The 26,874-nt window shown below is 31.7% G+C and overlaps 1 protein-coding gene across 1 annotated transcript; it reads right to left on the reverse strand.

Moving 5' to 3' along the window:
• Positions 1-409: 409 nt before the first annotated feature.
• On the reverse strand, positions 410-25,653 carry LOC127720870 (uncharacterized). Its single transcript, XM_052227615.1, has 8 exons — positions 25,553-25,653; positions 23,223-23,340; positions 21,838-22,017; positions 20,696-20,908; positions 19,663-19,967; positions 8,676-8,858; positions 3,543-3,655; positions 410-546 (listed from the first exon to the last, which is right to left on the reverse strand). Exons 1-8 carry the CDS (start codon positions 25,642-25,644, stop codon positions 410-412), a joined length of 1,341 nt encoding a protein of 446 aa, XP_052083575.1. The 5' UTR covers positions 25,645-25,653.
• Positions 25,654-26,874: the final 1,221 nt, after the last annotated feature.

The following is a 26,874-nucleotide window of genomic DNA, read 5'->3' on the forward strand; positions in this document are numbered from 1 at the left end:
TAGATGTAGCAACATGTACATACAGATCTTAGTACTACTGTTGGGAAATTTTTTACTAGAAATATAGACAAGTTTATTTATGGGTCTTTAATTCAGTTACACAGGTTCTGCTATATTTATATGTTACATTTATCAACTTGACCAATTATCTTCTAAATCATAAAATTCACATCCAATTATTCATTGTAATTTCATTTCCCTACTTGCTACTTCATTAATGAAAACATAAATAAATTGGGAATGCATAAAAGAAATACAATGTCCATAGATGCAACTATATTTTCATGCATCTGAAATTAAAGGTCAAATGTATCCACTTCATTTGAACTTTGGTGGATAGTTGTCTCATTGGCAACCACATCTCCTTATCTTTATATTGGACCTTCTTCAACAGTCTTCAAGATTCAAGTCAACCAATCACAGATAACAAGTCACTAGTTACCTTTTTCTGAAATTTTGCAGGAGATATCAATGGTCTTTGTGATGTTTTCTTTAATGATATCTTAGGACTAATCTCAGGACTAACAAATCTTGAATCAAACAATCCTGAAAGACAATAGAATATTTGTTTGACTTGTGTTTTACTAAAGTACATAACACAATAGTCAAAAGATTCAGAACAGACATAATTTATAACATACTTTTCTAAAAAATCCCTGTTTAAAATTAAGTAAGTGTTAAGAAATAAGGTTCCAACAACCTCAGGAAAAGGTGACTTAGGATGAATTTGGGTTCTTTTAATTCATTAGTTCTCTACATAGCTTTCAAATGTCTGTGTTTGAGATTTCCTGATGAAGGTTAATCCAGGAAATGCTTAAGACGAATCAACTTTATGAAGTGTTATTCACATTTACATGTGCTAAAACCTAGAAAATCCTTTTTACAGGAAAATTGCCACTGAATAAATTTCTTAAAAAATAAAGCTTGTACATGTATTTAAATTTGATAGCATTAATTGTATGCATCATTTCTTCAATTGTCCAAAAATTGCAATAATAAATGAATGCAAAAATTTCTCAATTTACAGTATTAACTTAGTGTTTTGACTATCAAAAACATGTCAACTTATGCATATCAACATACACAATCATATTGTGTGTAAAAACAGGTCTATGTCAAAAACTATTTGACAATAACCGATGTTCCAGCTAGCATGAAATGGAGGGGCGCCGCGCCCCGCCCCCGAAATTTTGCGCCCCTCTGCCTTTTTTAAGCGCCCTTCAGCCCTTCTAATGCGCCCCTCTGTGCCCTTTTGAAAAAAGTTTAAAAACGATCTTTTTTCCTCATATCGTCGCCATTTTGTTGAGTTCTTTATACACACACTTCATTAAGACAACAGATTAAAATTGTTGACACTTGTTACCTGTATATAATCACCTATTTGATTAGAGTCAATTACTTAATCAGGTGAAATTTACGACCCTGTCTAATCCCTTTGCCCTGAAGCACCAAATCAGCCAAGTTAAATGAATTGATTTTTTAACACCTGACGATGCAAAATAGAATTTATAAAATAAATGTGAACGATGTTCATTTCTATTGTATTTGTTATTTATAAAATAACGTTCATTAAAAAAGAATCATTCCAATAGGATATTGTAAATCGTCAACACACAAAATGCTGACGAAAAAAAGAAAAATTGACCAACTCGAAAATGACAAGAAGAACATATCAAAGACTTGCCAGTCTATTACATCTTTTTTTCAAGAATAATGACCATCAACGGTAAAAAAATAATTTAATTCTTTACTTTTATGAAAAATCGAGAAGAAGAAATTAAGGTTTCTATCAGATATCGCAATTGTTCTTCTATTGTAAATTCCGCCGATTACGGAGCACTCGAAAGTCCGATTTTTATATAATTTTTCTTGAATTGAAATCCATATTGACTAATTTTAATATTGATATTATTAGATACGCTCAACATGAAATATACGGAGATGCTTGTTGAATTGATAATAAACTTTCAAAGTTGAATTAATTTATTATTGTGCCGATTACGGAGCTCTCGAAAGTCCGATTTTTGTATCAATTTTCTTATTGAAATCCGTTTTGACAAACTTATTGATATTATTAGATACGCTCAACATGAAATATACAGTAGATTTTGACACTAAAGTCAGAGCGTGCTTTCTCAATGGATTAATTGGAAATATATAAGTTAGTTAAGGAGGCTGACACAATCGATCAGTTGGCCATTTCAGACCTTACAGGAACAGACAACATTGAAATAATGTATGGTTATACAGAGATAGAAGCTCTGGCAAATACATTTGACATGGACCCTGAAACTCTCCTTATTCAATGGCAGGACTTTATAGCTCTGGTGTCATCAGCAGAACTTACAGATCGTTCCTTACCTAGTCTGCTAGAGCTATTTCATTCACCTTGTCATAAGGATAAAAACCTATTATCTATGTACCCTCTTGTTGCAAAACTATTCAGTGTTGTAATAATACAACCACTCAGTACAGCAGAGGTGGAGAGAATATTCTCTCAGGTCAAATTGATAAAGACAAGTCACAGGGCAAACTTGAAAACTCAGACATTAACAAAAATATTAACTGTAAAATTAAACTGTGATGAAACTAAATTTGAAAAAATTCTTGATCAATGTGTGACAATCTTCTTCAAAGAGAAAAACAGAATATTTGTCAATGTTGTTTAATATTTATTTGCATTTGAACTCTTCTTTTGAAAAAATCTGTAGTTCTGAAAGAGAAATGAATATAGTAATGACTATTAGTGCTCTCAGTTTGATTTTAACTTATATGTTCTAAATAAATGATTTTTAAACTTGTATATAATAGTATAGAGTATTTAACATAGCTACATGCTTGCTAAAAATATGTCATTATGTGGTAATATTAAGTATTTGATTTTTTTCAGTGAGAACGCACTAAAGTGCCCTTTTTTAAAAACGCGCCCCTCTATTTTCAAATCCTAGCTGGAACACTGATAACTATCTGCATAATTAATTAACCAAGGTCAAAGATAGATCAGAACAAACATATAATATTATAGCATGGTCATACAGATAAAATAACCAGGATTTTCAGTCTCCTTGTACACATGGTAAGAAATTGAATATTCAGACTTTTTCAGATTAATATTAAATTCAGAATATTTCAGTATTATAAGTCTATTCACTGATCCTACTTCCTAATGATATGCATACATATTATCCAAAGCAAGGGGCCTGCAATCAAGTGGTTGTCCTTGGTTGCTGACTGCCATATTTGTTTTTCATTCATTGTTATACCATAAATCAGGCAGTTCAAAGTTTTTTCCTCTTGATTTTTTTCACATTTTGTCATACAGGTGCCCTTTATACTTGCTATAAATTTGCTATGGTGTTTGCTCATTATGAAGGCCATACAGTGACCAGTATTGCTTCACATCTTTGTCCTTTGGATAAATGTCTCATTGACAATCTGACCATATCTGCATACATTTAAACTTATACAAATAATGGTTTAAAAATTCCACTTTTAATAAAAATCACAGACAATAAATTTAAATATACACGTTTAGTACTAACCACCATTTCTTCCATTTTTAATCATGTTAATTGGGGTTCCAAATGCAAAGGTATCAATTTCTGGTTTGTAATGTCCTGCACGTTGTTTGGTATACATTCTTTTAAATGGATATCTGTAAATTAAAATGTATTACATTTAAAACATATTTATCGTAAGGCCATGTTTAATTAAGATAGCTGAAACCTTTTTTCGCCTGGACAATTCCAAAAAAGAGTCATCTGATATAAATTTGATCAACTTTAAACAGTAGGTATATCTGGACATTTTGAACAATTCTGTATTTGACAGATCTTCAAGCCTAATCTAGGATTTTGGAGAGGGAGAATGACTTCTCCTTTCATGAGAGAATAGGGAGAAGAGGTCAACTTCTTGGAGAAGTGAAATTCCATAACCATTTCGGTTATGTTGTGTTTTCGTGCTTATCATTTAGGAAATTGTTTTACATATGCAATAAAAAATATACTTGCAGTGTTTTTAAACATTGTTAAAGGACATTATTTATATGAAAATTCTGAAAAAACATTTAGACAATATAGTTGTTATTTGGGCGTATTGCATTTCTGCTAATTTTTCAAAGTCCCAATACTATGTTTCCGGAAATTTAAAGTATACGTTTCCAAAATTTGTATTTATTACTTTTCCGGAAATTTACCTGGTAAATTATAAATATGTAAACATATATTTTCATAGATGGCACATTTAAATCGTGCCCGAAATTCTTTTACCAACTTTATTCGATACATGGATGTAAAAATGGTAACTGCATTCCTCTTGTATTTGCGTTACTTTTACTTAAATCCGAGGAATGTTACATCAAAATGTGGGATCTGCTTATTGATGTGTGCACTACCCAAAGATTAACTCTCCAGTCTGAGGTAGTTCATATTGACTTTGAATGTGCAATGCATACTGCTGTTACGAAAACATTTCCTGCTGCTTCAGTCAGTTGTTGCAGATTTCATTTAGGACAAAGTTGGTGGCGAAAAATTCAGTCGTTAGGTCTGAGTGCTGATTACAAAGACAAAGATTCAGATTTTGATAATTGGCTAACACATTTCTTTGGTTTGGCTTACTTGCCAACTGACAAGATTGAAGAATGCTTTATTGAATTGGTAGCCGATGCTCCATCTGATGATAAATGCATGAAGTTTGCCGATTATATATTGGAATTTTATATAGATGGCAATTCGAGATTTCCACCAACCATTTGGGCATCACCTCCTGACCCCGAGGAAAAGAGAACAACGAATGGTGCCGAGTCTTTTCATGCCCACCTGAACGAGCAGTTTTACGCTAGCCATCCTAACATTTTTGTCTTTGTCAATGTGTTATTGAAACTGCAACAAACATCATACATTAAGATAAGAACTCTAACTGTAAAAGCACCCGTTTGGAAATATGAAAAGGAGAAGATGGACTTCCTTCTTGAACAAAATACAAAACTTGTAAACGGTGAATGTACTACTGTGGACTTTGAACGACGTGTTGGCTACAAATATTCTGCCAGAACTGACTTATGAACTCATATCAAGATATATCTGATTAGTGCTGACTTTTGAACATACGTTTTCATACATTTTAATGATGAATTTTACTTGCATATTATGATGACCTTTAACTTAATAAATATTTATTTTTTATTATGGCTTTGCTTTCGATCAACAGGTATTCCTTAATTATTTGCGGAAAAGTAATAATTTATTTTTTCCAGAAAAGTTACTTTTTTTTCCCGAAAAGTAAGATATTTATTTGCGGAAACGTAGACTTTTTTTTCCAGAAACGTCATCTTTTTTTCCCGGAAAAGTAATGCCAATTTGCGGAAACGTAAAACGCCGTGTTATTTATTTAGTCATATCATGTGCACTGTCAACTTGAATTAAATTTCAATAAATTTGTTGCTAGTATATCATGCATTAATCTCATATGCATCTGCCTCAATTTATTTTTTAAAATCCAGAAAAATATGACTCCCAGTTTATCTGATAACTTGGCTTTTTTTTTATATCACTTCTTTATGTCATAATTTAAATTTTAGTAAATCCAGGACATCATGTCAGTTGTAATTTGAGATTCTCGTGAATGGTTCTAGACCTATAAATGAAGATATCTGTCAATCACATATAAATTAACTGATAAAGAGCTGATTTTTATTATTTCTGTAATAAACATGATAAAAGATATCTCTCTTATTAACAAGTTGGTCATGGAAAAAAACACACTGCTGATCACAAACTGACCAAGCGTTTGCAATCAAACTATCCATTAGCTGTTTTTTTTTTACTTTTTTATATTTCAATTTTTATCAATGAATAGCAAAAAATCACCCATACTTAAAACAAATCAGCTGAGTGATTACGCAAAATCCTGATGACAAAAATCATCGTAAGATGATAACTCATCGACAGTATTAGTCCTTGGTCGTTTTGAAAATCTCGATTTTCCATGTCAGTCGCCAATTTTGTTTACCAGTGCGACTTTATACTCCCTTATACCGATTTTGATAGCGACTTGACTTCACTATGTAGTCATTCGGCTGGTGAGTTTTAGTGATTTTAAAAATTCTTTGGCGAGCGACTTAAATCATCATTTCACAGGCAAGATTATGACCTGGATCTCCTCTATAACAGCTTTTCAAGCTTACAGACAATACCTGTATGTCCTATCATTAGTAGGGGCCTTGGTGGCCGAGTTGTCTAAGTAGTTCAACTACTGTAATCACTAGCCAGTCAACACTGAGGTTGTGAGTTCGAACCCCACTCAAAGTGCACTCGACTCCAATCTTAATTGACTAGGATTGGCAGTTTTCCTACCGAAGGTCGGTGGTTTTCTCTGGGGACTCCAGCTTCCTCTACCAACAAAAACTGACCGCCATGAAATAGAACAATAGTGTTGAAAGTGGCATTAAACAATCAATCAATCAATCCTATCATTAGTCTTGGCAACTACGTTTTAATTTAAATACACCAAGCAAGGTTGTGGCCCAGTAGTTTCAGAAGAGAACATGTCTGTAAAAATGATAAAAAGGATGCCAAGTGATGTGAATAGCAATCATAGCCCTTTTAAGGCAAGGTGAGCTAAAAAAGGGTAAACATTGTCATTACAGGGCAATAACAAATACTACCATGTTCACTAATTTGTAGATCTTATTTTGATAATAATTTTGTTGTGTATTCTGTGTCTTATCTTATTTTCGTCAAATCACAAAAATTGGTAAAACTTGTCATTTAAAGACATATACTCGAAAGAGAAGTTACGAATAACAATTTCTCCAATGTGGACCTATTGGCAAAGCTTGTTAAGCTCAAAATCATGAAAATGTTTGCAAGTTTCTCTTTATTTATTGTAGTTTTTAAGATGCCAATTTGCGGAAACGTAAAACGCCATGTTATTTATTTAGTCATATCATGTGCACTGTCAACTTGAATTAAATTTCAATAAATTTGTTGCTAGTATATCATGCATTAATCTCATATGCATCTGCCTCAATTTATTTTTTAAAATCCAGAAAAATATGACTCCCAGTTTATCTGATAACTTGGCTTTTTTTTTATATCACTTCTTTATGTCATAATTTAAATTTTAGTAAATCCAGGACATCATGTCAGTTGTAATTTGAGATTCTCGTGAATGGTTCTAGACCTATAAATGAAGATATCTGTCAATCACATATAAATTAACTGATAAAGAGCTGATTTTTATTATTTCTGTAATAAACATGATAAAAGATATCTCTCTTATTAACAAGTTGGTCATGGAAAAAAACACACTGCTGATCACAAACTGACCAAGCGTTTGCAATCAAACTATCCATTAGCTGTTTTTTTTTTACTTTTTTATATTTCAATTTTTATCAATGAATAGCAAAAAATCACCCATACTTAAAACAAATCAGCTGAGTGATTACGCAAAATCCTGATGACAAAAATCATCGTAAGATGATAACTCATCGACAGTATTAGTCCTTGGTCGTTTTGAAAATCTCGATTTTCCATGTCAGTCGCCAATTTTGTTTACCAGTGCGACTTTATACTCCCTTATACCGATTTTGATAGCGACTTGACTTCACTATGTAGTCATTCGGCTGGTGAGTTTTAGTGATTTTAAAAATTCTTTGGCGAGCGACTTAAATCATCATTTCACAGGCAAGATTATGACCTGGATCTCCTCTATAACAGCTTTTCAAGCTTACAGACAATACCTGTATGTCCTATCATTAGTAGGGGCCTTGGTGGCCGAGTTGTCTAAGTAGTTCAACTACTGTAATCACTAGCCAGTCAACACTGAGGTTGTGAGTTCGAACCCCACTCAAAGTGCACTCGACTCCAATCTTAATTGACTAGGATTGGCAGTTTTCCTACCGAAGGTCGGTGGTTTTCTCTGGGGACTCCAGCTTCCTCTACCAACAAAAACTGACCGCCATGAAATAGAACAATAGTGTTGAAAGTGGCATTAAACAATCAATCAATCAATCCTATCATTAGTCTTGGCAACTACGTTTTAATTTAAATACACCAAGCAAGGTTGTGGCCCAGTAGTTTCAGAAGAGAACATGTCTGTAAAAATGATAAAAAGGATGCCAAGTGATGTGAATAGCAATCATAGCCCTTTTAAGGCAAGGTGAGCTAAAAAAGGGTAAACATTGTCATTACAGGGCAATAACAAATACTACCATGTTCACTAATTTGTAGATCTTATTTTGATAATAATTTTGTTGTGTATTCTGTGTCTTATCTTATTTTCGTCAAATCACAAAAATTGGTAAAACTTGTCATTTAAAGACATATACTCGAAAGAGAAGTTACGAATAACAATTTCTCCAATGTGGACCTATTGGCAAAGCTTGTTAAGCTCAAAATCATGAAAATGTTTGCAAGTTTCTCTTTATTTATTGTAGTTTTTAAGATTGTAGCCAAAAAATTAAAAAAAAAGAGTAAAAATAGATTTAAGGACAAAATATGATATACAGAGTCGTGTGACAATTTAAGCAGAAACAGGCAATTGATATACCTGGTCTTTCTGAACATTTTTGCACCTCTATAACCACACCTTATTCAGCTGTTATTAACATTATTTACATTAATAAAAACCTTGCAATAATTTCTAAATTTATTGTAGTTTATACTGCATCATACCTGGCTATTTTAAGTTGAATGGGTTTTCTCGGATATTTGCCAACCATGGAAGAAAAAGTGAAGACTAGATTTGTAACACTCATCAGCAATTCTGCATTTTTCTCTGACCACTCACTAAATATATACTGAAGCAGGAAAGCCACAAACCATAGAACAAATGATCCTAGATCTACAAACCCTAATCTGAAAGGAAAAGATATGTAAATAAAGTTCTAATATCAAGAGAGTAAAGTTACTATGACAAATATCAAATGATAAAACAAGGTATGAAAATAAACAGAATTATAAGTGAATTATCAAATTTGTGTATCTTTTTTGTTATTCAGTCAGAGCTCTGACATAAACAAGTCAGAATAAAATGACTTCCATAGGTCAGATATAATTTGATGTAAGTGTTGTCTCCCTTCTTGCACTCAACAGAATATGACTTGTACAGGTCAGTTTATGTCAGACTTTAATTTATCATAAAATGACTTCCACAGATCAGCTTTTGCACAAAATATTGTGACTTAATATCTTCATATTCTAATAAGATTTATGCCCCTTTTTAATGCATTTTGACTTCGAGAGGTCATTTTTGTTCTGATTTGAAGCAGTCATTACTACCACTTTGTTATCAATCTCCATAAAAATATGGTGATTACTAGTTTCGAATTAAAGAGTTTTAAAAAGTGGGGCTCATCTGACATCATACCTTCTCCTTTCCAGAATCTAAACATAATATATTTATCTCATCACTTTCAATTATTTCAAAATACAAAGAAAAACCAGGTGAGAAAAAATGGATCATACAATTTTCTGAATATCAAAAGATTTACAAAATACAATATTGGATACATTTACTAGTACCATGACATTACTTCAAATCTTCCAAGGAAAAACAAGACACTTATTCATGATAAGACTATGTTAATAAAAGATATATTCTCATCCACTTTAAGCTAAATGTATTAAGAGCAAAACATTTATTATTTTAATATTTCATTGAGGTAAATACTGTTGTGCAAACTGACTCAAACAAGTCACATTATGTTCTGACTTACTAAACGTATTACAACTTTTAAGTCTAGTATTGTCATATTGATTTAAAAATGTATAGGTAAGCCAGATAAAAGACTGAGAAAATTAGGTCCCCATAAGTCACAATAATGAGGACTATAAAAAAGTTTATTTGGTATATTCAATATTAAATGTATTTTGTTTTAAACAGGTCAAATCATGTTCTGACTTAAAAGAGTCAGTCCAAAACTAAAATAAATTTATTGAAATATTTAAGCCGGGCATTGACATGATATTAAATGAATGTATGGGAACGTCAGATAAAAGACACAGGAAATATATGTTAAGATCCCCTAATATAAATAACCATTTGACTTAATTGTTTCTAAAAACTTATCAAATAATAAACTCGAAAATGGCAGATTCAGAAGCAGTCTGAAAGCAAGGACTTTCTTCGATTGAAGGAAGTACACCTAGCTTTGATTGGAAATTTTGTTCTGTAAACTGACTTTAACAGGTCAAATCATGTTCTGACCTCAAAGAGTCAGTCAAAAATAAACTTATTACTACTTTTAAGTCTAGTATTGTCATATTGATTTAAAATGTATGGGAGAGCCAGATAAAAAACAGAGGAAATAAGGTCCCCTAAAGTCACAATAATGAGGATTATATAAAAAAGTTTATTTGGTATATTAAATATTTAAATGTATTTTGTTTTAAACAGGTCAAATTATGTTTTGACTTCAAAGAGTCAGTCAAAAACTATACTTTAACTAATTATTGCAACTTCTAAGTCTGGAATTGTCATATGCATTTAAGAATGTATGGGAAAAACAGATAAAAGACACCCAATAATAAAGTCACAATAATGAGGACTATAAAAAAGTTTGTTTGGTATATGTAATATTCAAATGTATTTTGTTTACAAGTTTCATCAAATTATCTTAAAATTTTATTCTATTTCTGTATTTTCATGACTTTTTCTTTTCTGTTAAGTTAACACATGGAACTTTTGGTTGTAAAAAATATTATTTTAAAGACCATTTGACTGAATTGTTTCTAAAAAAACTTATCAATTAACATGATTAATTAACTCAACAGTAGCAGATTCAGATAAAGGGAAAAAGGGGGGGGGGGGGGGCTTAGAGGAAGAAGACCTAGTTTTGATTGGAAATTTTGTTCTGTAAACTGACTTTAACAGGTCAAATCATGTTCTGACTTCAAAGAGTCAAACAAAACTAAACTTATTTCAACTTTTAAGTCTTAGGATTTTCATATTGATTTTAAAATGTATAGGAAAGCCAGATAAAAGCCAGATGAAATAAGGTCCCCTTACGTCACAATAATGAGGACTATAAAAAAGTTTATTTGGTATATTCAATATCAAATGCATTCTGTTTTTAAAGATTTTCATCAAATTATCTTAAAATTTTATTTTATTTCTGTATTTTCATGACTTTTCTTTTCTGTTAAGTTTACACATAGAACTTGTGGTTGCCAAAAAAAATAATATTTTAATAACCATTTGGCTGAATTGTTTCTAAAAAAATTATCAATTAATTAACTCAACAGTAGCAGTTTCATATTTAGGGGGGGGGGGGGGGCTTAGAAGAAGAACACCTAGCTTTGATTGGAAATTTTGTTCTGTAAGCTGACTTTAACAGGTCAAATCATGTTCTGCTTTCAAAGAGTCAAACAAAACTAAACTTATTTCAACTTTTAAGTCTAGTATTGTCGTATTGATTTAAAAATGTATGGGAAAGCCAGATAAAAGACAGAGGAAATAAGGTCCCCTAAAGTCACAATAATGAGGACTATAAAAAAGTTTATTTGGTATATTCAATATTAAATGTATTTTGTTTTAAACAGGTCAAATCATGTTCTGACTTAAAACAGTCAGTCCAAAACTAAGTTTATTGAAATTTTGAAGTTGGACACTACCATATGATATTAATGAATGTATGAGAACGTCAGATAAAAGACATAGGAAATATATGTAAGATCCCCTAAAATAAATAACCATTTGACTTAATTGTTTCTAAAAAATTATCAAATAATAAACTCAAAAATGGTAGATTCAGAAGCAGGGCTTAAAGGAAGTACACCTAGCTTTAATTGGAAATTTTGTTCTGCAAACTGACTTGAACAGGTCAAATTATGTTCTGACAAATTGACTTAAACAGGTCAAATCATGTTCTGACTTTAAAAAATCAGTCAAAAACTAAATTTATTGAAATTTTTAAGTCAGGCATTGCCAATGCCATATGATATTAATGATATGTATGGAGAAGTCATATAAAATACACACGAAATATATGCAAGATCCTCTAAGATAAATAACCATTTGACTTAATTGTTTCTTAAAACTTATCAATTAATAAACTCAACAGTGGCAGATTCAGAAGGGGACTAAGAGGAAGAACACATAGCTTTGATTGGAAATTGTGTTCTGTAAACTGACTCAAGCAGGTCAAATCATGTTCTGACTTATAAGAGTCTGTCAAACACTAAATGGATTGCAACTGTAACAGTCGGGCATTGTCATGATTGTGATGTGATTGTTAGAATGTATGGATACAAGTAGGAAAAAAGATCACAAATATTAAGTCACAATTTTTAGAACTATATAAAATAAAATTGAGAATGGAAATGGGGAATGTGTCAAAGAGACAACAACCCGACCACAGAACAGACAACAGCAGAAGGCCACCAACAGGTCTTCAATGCAGCGAGAAATTCCCGCACCCGGAGGCGTCCTTCAGCTGGCCCCTAAACAAATATATATACTAGTTCAGTGATAATGAACGCCATACTAATCTCCAAATTGTACACAAGAAACTAAAATTAAAAATAATACAAGACTAACAAAGGCTAGAGGCTCCTGACTTGGGACAGGCGCAAAAATGCGGCGGGGTTAAACATGTTTATGAGATCTCAACCCTCCCCCTATACCTCTAGCCAATGTAGAAAAGTAAACGCATAACAATACGCACATTAAAATTCAGTTCAAGAGAAGTCCGAGTCTGATGTCAGAAGATGTAACCAAAGAAAATAAACAAAATGACAATAATACATAAATAACAACAGACTACTAGCAGTTAACTGACATGCCAGCTCCAGACCTCAATTAAACTGATTGAAAGATTATGTCTTCATCATATGAATATCAGGCACAATCCTTCCCGTTAGAGGTTTAGTATCATACCATCATAACATATATGAGAAGAACATAACCCGTGTCATGCCAACAACTGGTTTTTAAATAAATGTGTTTAGTGCCGATGTAAAGACCCTATAAGTGAATCAATATTAACGCCAAAATATGCAGTTTATTTGGTATATATTTGATATCTTAATATTTCATTGAGGTAAATCCTGTTGTGCAAACTGACTTGAACAAGTCACATTATGTTCTGACTTCAAAGAGTCAGTCAAAAACTATACTTTTACTAATTATTGCAACTTTCAAGTCTGGAATTGTCATATGCATTTAAGAATGTATGGGAAAATCAGATAAAAGACACCCAATAATAAAGTCACAATAATGAGGACTATAAAAAAGTTTTTTTGGTATATTTAATATTCAAATGTATTTTGTTTACAAATTTCATCAAATTATCTTAAAATTTTATTCTATTTCTGCATTTTCATGACTTTTTTTTCTGTTAAGTTAACATATGGAACTTTTGGTTATAAAAAATATTATTTTAAAAACCATTTGACTGAATTGTTTCTAAACAAACTTATCAATTAATTAACTCAACAGTAGCAGATTCAGATTAGGAGGGGGGGCTTAGAGGAAAAGACCAGTTTTGATTGGAAATTTTGTTCTGTAAACTGACTTTAACAGGTTAAATCATGTTCTGACTTCAAAGAGTCAAACAAAACTTAACTTATTACAACTTTTAAGTCTAGTATTGTCATATTGATTTAAAAATATATAGGTGAGCCAGATAAAAGACAGAGGAAATAAGGTCGCCATAAGTCACAATAATGAGGACTATAAAAAAGTTTATTTGGTATATTCAATATTAAATGTATTTTGTTTTAAACAGGTCAAATCATGTTCTGACTTAAAAGAGTCAGTGAAAAACTAAAATAAATTTATTGAAATATATAAGCTGGGCATTGCCATATGTTATTTAATGAATGTATGGGAACGTCAGATAAAAGACACAGGAAATATATGTAAGATCCACTAAAATAAATTACCATTTGACTTAATTGTTTCTAAAAACTTATCAAATAATAAACTCGAAAATGGCAGATTCAGAAGCAGGGCTTAAAGGAAAAACACCTAGCTTTGATTGGAAATTTTGTTCTGTAAACTGACTTTAACAGGTCAAATCATGTTCTGACTTCAAAGAGTCAAACAAAACTAAACTTATTACAACTTTTAAGTATAGTATTGTCATATTGATTTAAAAATGTATGGGTGAGCCAGATAAAAGACAGAGAGAATAAAGTCCCCATAAGTCACAATAATGAGGACTATAAAAAAGTTTATTTGGTATATTCAATATTAAATGTATTTTGTTTTAAACAGGTCAAATCATGTTCTGACTTAAAAGAGTCAGTCCAAAACTAAAATAAATTTATTGAAATATTTAAGCCGGGCATTGCAGGGCTTAAAGGAAGTACACCTAGCTTTGATTGGAAATTTTGTTCTGCAAATTGACTTAAACAGGTCAAGTCATGTTCTGACTTTTAAAAATCAGTCAAAAACTAAATTTATTGAAATTATTAAGTCAGGCATTGCCATTTGATATTAATGATAATGTATGGAAAAATCAATTAATAAACTCAACAGTGGCAGATTCAGAAGGGGGCTAAGAGGAAGAACACATAGCTTTGATTGGAAATTTTGTTCTGCAAATTGACTCAAACAGGTCAAATCATGTTCTGACTTAAAAGAGTCCGTCAAAAACTAAATGGATATGCATAAAATCTGGTTCATAATTTTTGAAAAGATGGAGAGATTAATGAGTCTATATTTTGTTATTCCGACTCACAAATGTCACTATGTGACAAATTTCAGGAATTTTTCTCTCCTTTTGACTGATTCCTATATGTTGTATGGGTGCCATAACTATCACTACAACATGTACAAAGTCAGCACATTCTAAGGGACGCCATCAAAAGACCAATGTAGGATAAAAAAAACTTAAATCAAATAGTTTGGGGGTGGGGGTGGGGTTAAAGTTGCTGCAAGTTTTGTTTATCCAAAATCGATTTTACATAAATCCATATTGGTCAATCAATCTTTCCCAAATTAAGTTAAGAGGGGGGGTGGGTGGGTCAGTGAAAAAACTATGTGATGTGAATTAAGTTTTTTATCCTACATTGAACTTTTGATGTCGTCCCTAATGACTTGACCTATTACAGTATTTCTGTCTGAATTTTGTATAAATATTCTGTATTTACTAATTTAACTACATGTATGTGATTGCAAGTGTATTAATTAGCTTTGTTTATTACTTATATTAAACTAAACCTCTATTAATCAATTATCCTTACTCTGGTTATTGATTATATAAGAAAAACTCTGCCTATTACTATATGACTGTAATCTAAACTCTGATTGTTAACATCCTGGATTGCATATCTGCATGACCATTAAACTCATGGTATGCCCATTTTATTTGAGGATATAAGTATTGTTTTTTCAATATAACATTTTCAGACACATTGAATCTGTGAAGACAACTTTCAATTTGACTTTAGAAATTAAATGTTGGGGAAATTTAATTATAATTAAGAATGTTTAAAATTAGTTAAGAAAAAAGCCGACATTATTAATGTTAACAAAATTTTGAGGAGAAAAAACATACAAATTCAGACTAAATATGGTAACTTTGTTGTCCTTCAAGAAGCCGTACATATAATCCATAATATTTTCACTGTTTTTTAAATACATGTAAAAGTTGAAAGATAACTATCTATTGATTTTTTTTTTAAATAGCTTTTTTCACAACACTTATAACTTTGTAATTTATGTTCCATTGTACACTTGTTATTCTTAATATCTTTAAAAATTGTTGTTTGGGAACAAAATCTTGTCAGAGTTTCTTATGGTACTAGCATGACAAGTGCATTCATATTCTAAAATACTCTAAACATTAAAAAAAGTCAGTATTTTCAGAACATTCTGAGTCTTTCTGACCTTATTAAGTCAGAACATTCAGACTTTTATAAGTCAGAACATTCTGACTTCCAATGTTCTTCTCACTTCTGTAGAAACAAAGACTATCTTTGTCTCAAATAAGAGGTAAATGCTTCATGTGGCTAAGCATCTGGGGTAAGAATTATAGATGTGTAATTTCAGAGGAAAACAAATATGCCAAAATTTTTTTTTTTATATACAGATTAGACCGTTGGTTTTTCCGTTTGAATGGTTTTACACTAGTAATTTTTTTAGGCCCTTTATAGCTTGCTGTTCGGTGTGAGCCAGTGCTCTGTGTTGAAGGCCGTACCTTGACCTATAATGGTTTACTTTTATAAATTGTAACTTGGATGGAGAGTTGTCTCATTGGCACTCATACCACATCTTCCTATATCCATGTAATTAATAAGATGTGATGCATGTGAGAGGAAAATAATACTGAATAGACAATTCTGTTTGCACAAACACTGATAAATATACATTTTGTAATATGTAAAGGTGGTCTCTCAGCAGATTAAAATAAACAAGAAATAATTGTAACAGGATGCTGTTGAGAAGTCTCCCAAACAAAGCTCCCATAATTCGTCATTCCCATGGTTGCCTGACATTGGGCAAGTTCCAGTACAAATTGGTTTTGTCTAGTAAAGTGATATGCATAAGTGACGCCTAGGGTTTGACCCTGCATGTCATTCAAATCTTCTTGAAATGGCGAACAGGAATATCATATGGTTTACCTTTAGGGGTGGTGATCCAGAACATTTCAAAAAGGGGGATGGGGATGACCCCAATGGACTTCCCCTATATTTCATTTGATTTGTTTTATTGTCCTGTGCGAGAATGTATATGGTTTAGGGGTGGGGATCTCGACCGTTTACAAGTTTTCAAACATGAGGGGGTGGCATGACCCTCAGGGGCTTCACCTTTATTTCATTTGATTTGTCTTATTGACCCTTACAAGAAAATATATGGTTAAGGGGTGGGGATCCGGACCGTTTACAAGTTTTCACACAGGAGGGGGTGGGGGTGACCCCAAGGGACTTCCCCTATATTTCATTTGATTTGTTTTATTGTCCTATTCAAGAAAATATATGGTTTAGGGGTGGGGATCTCGACCGTTTACAAGTTTTCAAACAGGAGGGGTAGGGGTGACCCCCAGGGACCTCCTCAACATATCATTTGATTTGTTAAATTGTCCCATACAAGAATATATATGGTTTAGGGGTGGGGATCTCTACCGTTTACAAAATATAAGAACATTTGCAAATGGCAGGGGGTGGGGGTAAACCTGGAGACTAGCCCGGTATATTTCATTCAAATCAATTTGACATTATAAAGAGGAATAGAGAAATGACAGGGATAGGGGTGATCCCTGGAGACTTGCCCTACATTTCATTTGATTTGTTTTATCATGTCCCATGATCATAAATGAAGACCAGGTGTGTGCATCACTTATTGTTCTCAAGTTATAACTTTAAAAATAAGAAAAAAAACCTTGGGTTCTTTAGTTAAACCCCTCCCTTCCTTTTTCTTTTATTAAAATTTTTCCCATTTTCGTTTCATTATCATCATATCAATATTCACAATGATCATTTTTCTCATAGGGAGAAACGAATCAGAAAGGTTAAAAAATTCGTAAGGGTTCCGCGGAACCCAGTGTCTCGCCTACTTTTTCTGTTAATCGCAGGCTAAACAAAAATGAGGAAGTAAATCAATAAAAAGATTCCTCTTGATACTATCTTTTGATTGTAAGAAGCTTCTGTTCAAGTTTGGTAAAATTCCAGGATAGTTTATGAATCTAATAAATGTTTAAAAACTTTAACTGCAGACTGAATGTAATGTTAACTGGAAGAAAACAAAATTTCCTTCTAGGTACTAGCATTTGATCATAAACAAGCTTCTGTCCAAGTTTGGTACAAATCCAAAATAGTATAAGAAAGTTATTAAAATTTTAAAAACTTTAACCACAGAGTGAATATGTTGTTTCCTGGCAGAAAATCTAAGTCCATTTAAAAGTAAAATACGGAAAAAATAGATTTATTTTTTTACAAAATTTCCTTTTAGATACTAGCTTTTGATCATAAACAAGCTTCTGTCCAAGTTTGGTACAAATCCAAAATAGTATAAGAAAGTTATTAAAATTTTAAAAACTTTAACCACAGAGTGAATATGTTGTTTCCTGGCAGAAAATCTAAGTCCATTTAAAAGTAAAATACGGAAAAAATAGATTTATTTTTTTACAAAATTTCCTTTTAGATACTAGCTTTTGATCATAAACAAGCTTCTGTCCAAGTTTGGTACAAATCCAAAATAGTATAAGAAAGTTATTAAAATTTTAAAAACTTTAACCACAGAGTGAATGTGTTGTTTCCTGGCAGAAAATCTAAGTCCATTTTAAAGTAAAATAAGGAAAAAAAATTAATTCTTTTTAATAAATTTGCTTCTAGAAACTCTTATGATCATAAACAAGCTTCTGTCCAAGTTTGGTACAAACCCAGGATAGTTTAAGAAAGTTATTAAAATTTTAAAAACTTTAACCACAGAGTGAATGTAATATTTACCGGCAGAAAAACTAAGTCCATTTATAAGTAAAATAAGGAAAAAATGGAATTTTATTTTTACAAAATTTACTTCTGGATACTATCTTATGATCATAAACAAGCTTCTGTCCAAGTTTGGTAGAAATCCAGGATAGTTTAAGAAAGTTATTAAAATTTCAAAAACTTTAACCACAGAGTGAATATTTGTGGACGCCGCCGACGACGACGACGCCGACGGAATGTAGGATCGCTATGTCTCGCTTTTTCGACTAAAGTCGAAGGCTCGACAAAAATCAATTCGTGATTGAGTTTAAAAATAGAAAAATCACGTGACGATGTTCAGCTCGAAGCAATAATTTTACTTTTTAAATTGAACTGACTGGTTAATAATGTTAATATTGTTTAAGACAACACGAGTTATCTCCCGAAAATAACAATTCATTATCATAACAACATTTTCTGACCTGAACAAGTCAGAATTGTCAAACACCAGGTCATCTCAAAGACCACGCGTCCGTATTTACAGGTCGCGCGCCTTCATGAAACAGCAAAAAAATAACTTGCAAGGAACTTCTTTATAGGCAAAAAATATAAAAATGCCCATGAAAATACGGAGGTAATATGAATTACCTTTCTAAAAATGCCCACAATGACCTAGATTTTCACTAAAAATCGTAAATAATCAATATAATATTCAATGGCTTCTCGTTCGAGACACTTCCAAAACAACGACTCTCAAACACGTGATCGCTTGCAAAAAACCACGTGATCGTATGTGTCGTAGATCGGCGGCAAATTCAAAATAACTTCTGGTTTGACGGACTCGAGTGAAAACTACGCAAAACAAAAATTGACGCGTACAGGTCAGAATTTCAAAACACTTTCTGACTTGAAGAAGTCATTTTATTCTGACTTGTTTATGTCAGAGCTCTGACTGTTATTCAAAAAATTGAGAAATAATATTGAATATTCACAAAATAAGTTCACATACCCTCTCAGTTTATATACTTGTTACAAGTCAGGAAAGTTGACAATGATAATTACTGTTACTTCAGGTTTTATATGTATTTAGGTTTTGGTTCAGGGTTTCCTTCCTATAAATTACAGAGTCGGTAGCTTGGGATCAAAAACAAATTTAACTACAACCTCGAAAAATTTGATATTTTTGCCAAATCCAATGCTGGTATGATACTCTTTAAACTAGCTAACTCTCGCCTATTTCATTTTGTTAATGAATACTCTAACCATATTAGTACTGAAAAGGCAATCTTACATAAAATCAACTCACATATAGTTTTGTTTCATCAAAAGTCTTTTTGATATCAAATCAGCTATACATCCTATGATAATGGCTAGTTGTATCCATGTACAGTTCATTAGAGTTCTGTCTAGGATTATCAGTGATGGTATATCTATATTACTTATGAGTTCTTTATAATCACTGTTTATTTCTTGAAGCCAACTACCACCTTGCTCTGTTGGAGTATTGTCTAACAAATTAGAATTACTTTGTACAACTATCATTAGGAGTAATGCCATAACAGATATTATCTTCATGATGTAGAAAGTTAGTTGTTTTTGATTTCCCTGGATCTGTGAAATAAAAAATCCATACTTTGATAAGGAACACATTACAACAGTTAATATACAGAAAATCCACAAAAACCAACACGAAAATCAGATATATTTCTATGGACAGTCAAAGCTCAGACATAACTGAGTAATGCTCTGCCCACTGCTCCTGACATAACTGAGTAGTTTTGCTTTTAGAATGATCTGCCAAATGTTAAGGTCATGGCAAAGAGTCTTAAATTATTCAAAGCTTATTTAGTTGCTTAAAAGTAAATTTGTGTATGCCGACACCTTTGTTTGTGTGTTATAATTTTAATCATCCTTAAGTTGGTATTTTCTTTTGGGGTGAAAACCTAAAAATATTTTGTCCAGTTTGATATAAATCAATTTACCAAAAGTCCACAATTTGAAATTTGTCAATAAAAATTAAAGACAATGTATGAAGTTTTGATCAATGCTGGTGCATAATATGATCAAGTATAAAGGTAATGTTTACCATGGTTACATGAACTGCACCAAAATCTTTTCATACTACTTGTCCAAAGACAAATATTCAGATATTTTCCTTATGAGCCTAAACAAAGTTTTGCAATAATTTACTTGTCCCAATAAAGTTTACTAGTTATTGCTAGTCTGGGGCATTAGACTTGTGGCTAACGGTACAGGCTAAGTTGTTGGTCAGAGAAACCAAAAACACACATTTTGACCCTTTTGACCTAAATAGTTATATATTTAATGTATTTCCTTACAAGTGGTATATTTTCTTTTTGTTCTTCCTCTTTATGACTATTCCTCTCCATATATTCAGCAGCCTTTTGTTGATGATACTGCACAACTTTCCTAGATAACAAGTGATCCTGTTTCTCAATTTCTCGATCAACCATCATTTGACAATTCACACATGTACCATAATTTTTCTCAATGTTTTCTTTGTGGATCATGAATTCATTATCATAATCATCCTACAAGTTAAATTCTTTGTAAAATCTAAGTATAAACACTAATAGCATGTACACACATATTTATTTACATCATTCTTTAAACGGTTTTGTCAAAATATCTATTTATTTGGCCTTTCAACTTTTTAGATTTGAGCATCACTGATGATTCTTTTGTAGACAAAATGGTGTGTCATGCGTACAAAATTATAAGCCTGGTATCTTTGATGAGGATATTTTACAATAATTTAATTTTGGATGTAACGCGTCTTCTGATTGGCTGACGTTGTTTTGTTTATCAGCTCATAGACATAATTTTGTCATGTGATCGTGACGTCATCAACGTTTTTTCATGGTTTACTCCGGTTTAAAATGGAATTTAGAATTAAATTATAAGAATTGACTGTAATATTTTTTCTGTCTATTTGAAATAACATAAAAAATGTGGTGCACACTTTAAAATAACCTGCTACGCGGGTTATTCAGTGTGCACCACATTTTTGATGTTATTTCTTCATAGACAGAAAAAATATTACAGTCATTCCTTTAAGAACAGACTTTGATTGCAATGTAATTGAAAAATTACCCTTATTCTTGAAGCGATCATATAACATGTGTATAAATGCATTAAATAAATCAATGTACAAAAATGTATTAACTCAGAATGGAAAAAATTTAAAGAATGTGAAGATATTGTTTGTAATTCAATTTTATTTACAGCTCATTCAGGCTTTTCTATTCATGCAATATATATTTTTACAAGTTCTAACTTTTCTGTTTTAATATATATAAAACCAGAAAAATTAGAACTTGTATAAATACTGTAGGGACATACCTAATGTATACAAGTTGATTTTGACAAATAGAAAAGAAAGATTATAAAACCATAATAAAAAAAAATATATTTATATACATTGCTGACACAAAATTGCTTTCCAATATTGTTTTCATACCCAATTTAAAGGACTGAATCCAGCCAAAAGCTTCACTTTAAGATGATTATTGCCATGGCATTTGACACAAAACTGTCGCCCCAGATTGCTTGCTGTAAGGAATTCTCCCTGCTGACAACCTACTACATTGTTGACGGAACTGTCATACATAGCTGGTATCTCTTTATTGTAATCACCATCCTGAAAAACATCAAAATATGATCATGTAATTACTACATCACATTATTTGTTTTAACTATTAGGCCTATATATAAAATTGAGAAGGGAAACGGGGAATGTGTCAAAGAGACAACAACCCAACCAAAGAGCAGAAAACAGCCCAAGGCCCAATGGGTCTTCAAAGCAGCCAGAAATATATATATTTGAAAAAGAAAAAACACAAAGAATTACATGAAATGAGGTGTCTCCCTTGTTTTACTATTACATGTTGACATTTTTTTCTTTTTAACATGTTTAATGAATGAACCACATGCTGAACACATGAACAACCTTCTCTGCTAAACATCAAACTAAAAGTTGCATGAATACGAATTTAAATGACTGCTTAAAGTGAAATATTATTTCTAAATTGCGCTTGTATGAATGTTTGAAATGACAAAAAAAATCATATTTTAATTTTTTGTCTAATTCATAGCTAATGCCCCTTTTAGACAAGATTTTTTTAAACCAAGAAACGAAAAAGTTTTTAATGTGTTTACGGTACCTCTTTTTTTTTAAAAAGTTTTTAATCATGTAAGCAATGTGTCAATATTGTTATAGATCTAGCTGTCAAAGATCCTGTTCACACTAGCATTTTTTGAATCGATCTAAATAAAACCAGTTAGTGTTCACATTATTTTAAAATTTTAATCCCAACGATCTCTTTCGTTCAAATCTGAACCACTGCGGTCACACTACAATTAAAAACGCAATCGATATGACCTAACTACCAAGTGACATTGTTAACACTGTGTATAGATACATTCAATCAAATTAATGTGTTGATACACACGCTTGTACAAAAATAATGGATGAAGTTATTGTTTCACTGGAATTACAAGTTCAAATGTTGATACCGCTATTCATATAGTTTTCGTTAATTTTCAGCCCTTTCATCTTGGTCATTCATTTTGTAATAAATTGCATGTGTAATTTTACCACCATTCATGCGCACAAATCATTTTCGATTCAATCGTAATAGTTAAGATTGATCTCTGCGTTCACATTAAATGTTTGATCGGTTCACTTTAGATCGATTCAAACTAAACTACCCTTTTTGGTGTTTTAGTTTAAACTGATTAAGGATAGATTCAATGTGTTAACATTGGGCTTAAATCAATCTAAAGTGAACCGATCTAGTTAAAATCGATCTAAATGTCCAAGTGTGAACAGGGTCAAATATTTACCTCAGTGAATCCATTATACTGATCACACTTCGAACAATCCCAGTTATTCTTCAGACCATATGGTACAGTGGAATCCACATTACAAAACCAACAATTCACCTTCACAGGAAACCTCTTCCTAAAATAATATATCAACACATCGTTATTCACAAATGAAGAAAAAGTTGTTCAAACTATAATTTAAACATTTTTGTTATATACAGTAAATACACGCAAATTGTATGTGCAATATATACAATCAATGACTTTGACACTGTGTCAGCCACCCGTGATGATATTGATATCAGTCACAGTCATGGTAGTTGCAAAGGCTTTATCAAAACCCTTATCTTTGTTATGCCATGTCATGTGAAAAAAGTCTACTTGAGATATATAATGAAGTGAATACAGCATGTACAACATATGTTTTTTTAGACAACATTTAGATAATACTATAAAGTAATAGTTATATATACATGTATACATTTGATAACCGTAACGTTAAGGGTAGAAAATATGCATCAGAGAAGATTATTGTATCATACATCATGCAGGTTTTGCAAGATGTCGCTTAGATGTTTTGGATATTATATTGAACAATAATGGTGCTTTTGAAACTCATCCAAAAAAGTCGAGGACTTTTTATTGTAAGAGTTATCTCCCCAAACACTGTTTTTCTTGTTATTGTATCTCCTCTGTAACAAAAGTTAATAACAAAATTCTTTTTTTTAATTGTTACTTACATCCTCAGGAATTTTTGGCTGGTTTGGATCGGAGCAATCCAGTGACATTTTATAGGAGTTATCTACCTTTACCAATTAAATTTGTCGTTATGTTTTTGAAATTCATAAATCGTAAGTCGTATTAACCTTGGAGGCTTGTAAATGAGCAGTGTTTTGAAGATAAGAGACAAATGAGATTTTCATTGTCCATAAAATTACACTTAAATGATTAGTAAAGACATCTGCAAAGGACAGCCAATTAAAAATTCTATTAGAGAAACAAGTCCTGAGAAATTAAAGAAAAGAAGATAGTATGACTTTTTTTACTTTAAGGGACATAACTAAGCCATTAAAATAATTTACCTATACAAGTAAATAAAATACAATTATATAAAAATAACATGTACAAGTAGTACCCCTGACTGACTGATTACTTTTTGATTACATTTTGATTAAAATGGAAAAAAACTTCTCAAATTGTGTTTATGTTCAATATATATCATGTCTTAAATGAACCTTTTTGTTATTCATATTTAATAAATATATAACTTGTTAAAATAGTTTTGTTTACTTTAAGCACGTTAAGATATTATAAAATACAATGTATGGATATGCAACTAATTTGATACTAACAAAATGTTATTATAATAAATTTTTTTAAAACTTGTTTTGTGAGGACATCATGGACATCATGCATTCATTATACATGTTGAAAGGTAGAAGTGACTTTTATATTCAATAAACCATGTATCATAGGTTCATATCAGCAGTGACTCTGACAAGTTTGAAAATCAGTGCGGATCAACTATATTTTAAAGCGTACTGCCATTTGAAAATATCAATTATATGAAAAATTGCACTGTAAGCACTCTCATGTATACAATTCTTGCCCGAGTTTTATCAAATTTATTCATGTATACAATTCTTACCAGAGTTTTATCAAAATTATATCAAAGTTTAACATCAGCATTACCTCTGACATATTCAAAATCTGTGTTGATCAACTCTTTTTTAAAAAGGGTCACACATTTGTGGATGTTTTATTACTGATGCCTTTATCTGGTATGGGGTCATGTGTATAAAAATAAAAATATGTGGTATGATTGCCAATGAGACAACTCTTCACCAAAGACCAAATGACATAAAAATTAGAAGCTAAAAACTATAGGTCACCATACAGTCTTCAATTATAAGAAAAACCCATATAACAGAGTCAGCTATAAACATGATAAAAGGCCCCGAAATGACAAATGTAAAACAATTCAAACAAGAAAAGAAACGGCCTGATTTGTGTACAAAACAATGAATGAAAACAAATATATGTATGCCGTTTTCTGCTCTTTGGTCGGGTTGTTGTCTCCTTGACATATTCCCCATTTGCATTTCCATTCTCAATTTTACGTATAATTTAACTTTAAGCCTCCTTTCATGAGTTATGGTGTAATGGAGGACATTTTAGCACTTACACTGTATTGGCACTGGCACAGATTTAATGTGCGCATTTTCCCACCCAGACTTACTTGGAACCAGAAAGTTTTGATATATATGATACAGCAAGAAATGACAACCACTAAATTACAGGCTCCTGACTTTAACACAATACACATCATAAAAGTATTTGTAAATTACCTTAATTTCAAACAAATGATCAGCAGAGTCAGTAATACCGGTACTGCACCAAAAAATATAGAAACATGATAAGTTGTTTGAGACATATCCATGCTGTCGGCAAACAGGGGAATGTAAGTAAGGGGGAAGGATATCAACACGACCATGACGACTCTCAACAGGAAGTAATCTGTAATCTGTTATATAAATTCTGCCAATGTAGGCACACCTCTTCCGAGTATTCTAGTTCACAACATGAATACAAATTTCTTCCACAAATATCACTGTACAATATTTACATCATATTCTTGGCGATAAACAGGCTTAATTTCAGTTTCAATAAGCAGTACCAACACTTTTTAATACTGTGGTGCCGTTGGATGATTGATACACCGCTTTAGCGGTTCTCCAATATAGGAGGAATATGATATATGAAACCGGGAACCAGACAAGCCTAAACCTCGCTCTCTATATGATGGGAAAACGGATAGAAGGAACAGACCAAAAACAAGGAACCAGACAGGAACCAGGCAGAGCCTCACTTCTATTTTCCAAGCTTCAAGCAAGACAGTTCGCTTTCTCTAAGACTGCAGAGTTGTGTTATAATAAGCTTATTCTAGGAGAACTTGAGTCAGATATTCAGGTAATATTGCATTACACGCCCAACCATAATCGCTACATTGGTGTCGGATGTAAAAACATCTGAAACCGCAAAAAATACCTGAAATTGTCATTAGAATTTCGTGCGAGTTTTCGCGGGGAAATTGTAAAATTTATCGGATTTGAATTTTGAGTTTCTCGCGATTTATAATTCGATACAATACATATTTATGTCCCAATACACATAAAACAATTATTGTTTTGCTCCACTGTAGTTATATAAACAGTGAAGTGAAGTTTGTTGCACTTTTTCAATATATATTTGAAACAGTGAAGGGAGACAACTGTGTTGTTTACAATTTGCACAGTATATATAAATCAAATATGTTTCTTATGAGTTAGAATATTAACTTTAAGAAGTTGTGCAGTTAAAATAAATACATTTTAACAGTATTTGTGTGATAGTAAACAGAAATTTATATAAACTAAATAAAATAAAACCACACACAAGCTTGAACTGTTACATGTATGAAAATTTTTCATTATTGAATATTGGTCAATAAACCGGACAACTGGTATTGACTTTTCAATAATTCATACATGAATATATTTCAATTTACTGAAATTTGGTACGATTCGAGTCAATAAACCGGACAACTGGTATTGACTATTAAACAATTTATTAAAAAAAAAAAAAAAAAAGGGACAAAAACAAAACAAACAAACACACACAAACCGTCATT

This window comes from Mytilus californianus, unplaced genomic scaffold, assembly GCF_021869535.1.
Source record: "Mytilus californianus isolate M0D057914Y unplaced genomic scaffold, xbMytCali1.0.p SCAF_11, whole genome shotgun sequence".
Classification (NCBI taxonomy): domain Eukaryota; kingdom Metazoa; phylum Mollusca; class Bivalvia; order Mytilida; family Mytilidae; genus Mytilus; species Mytilus californianus.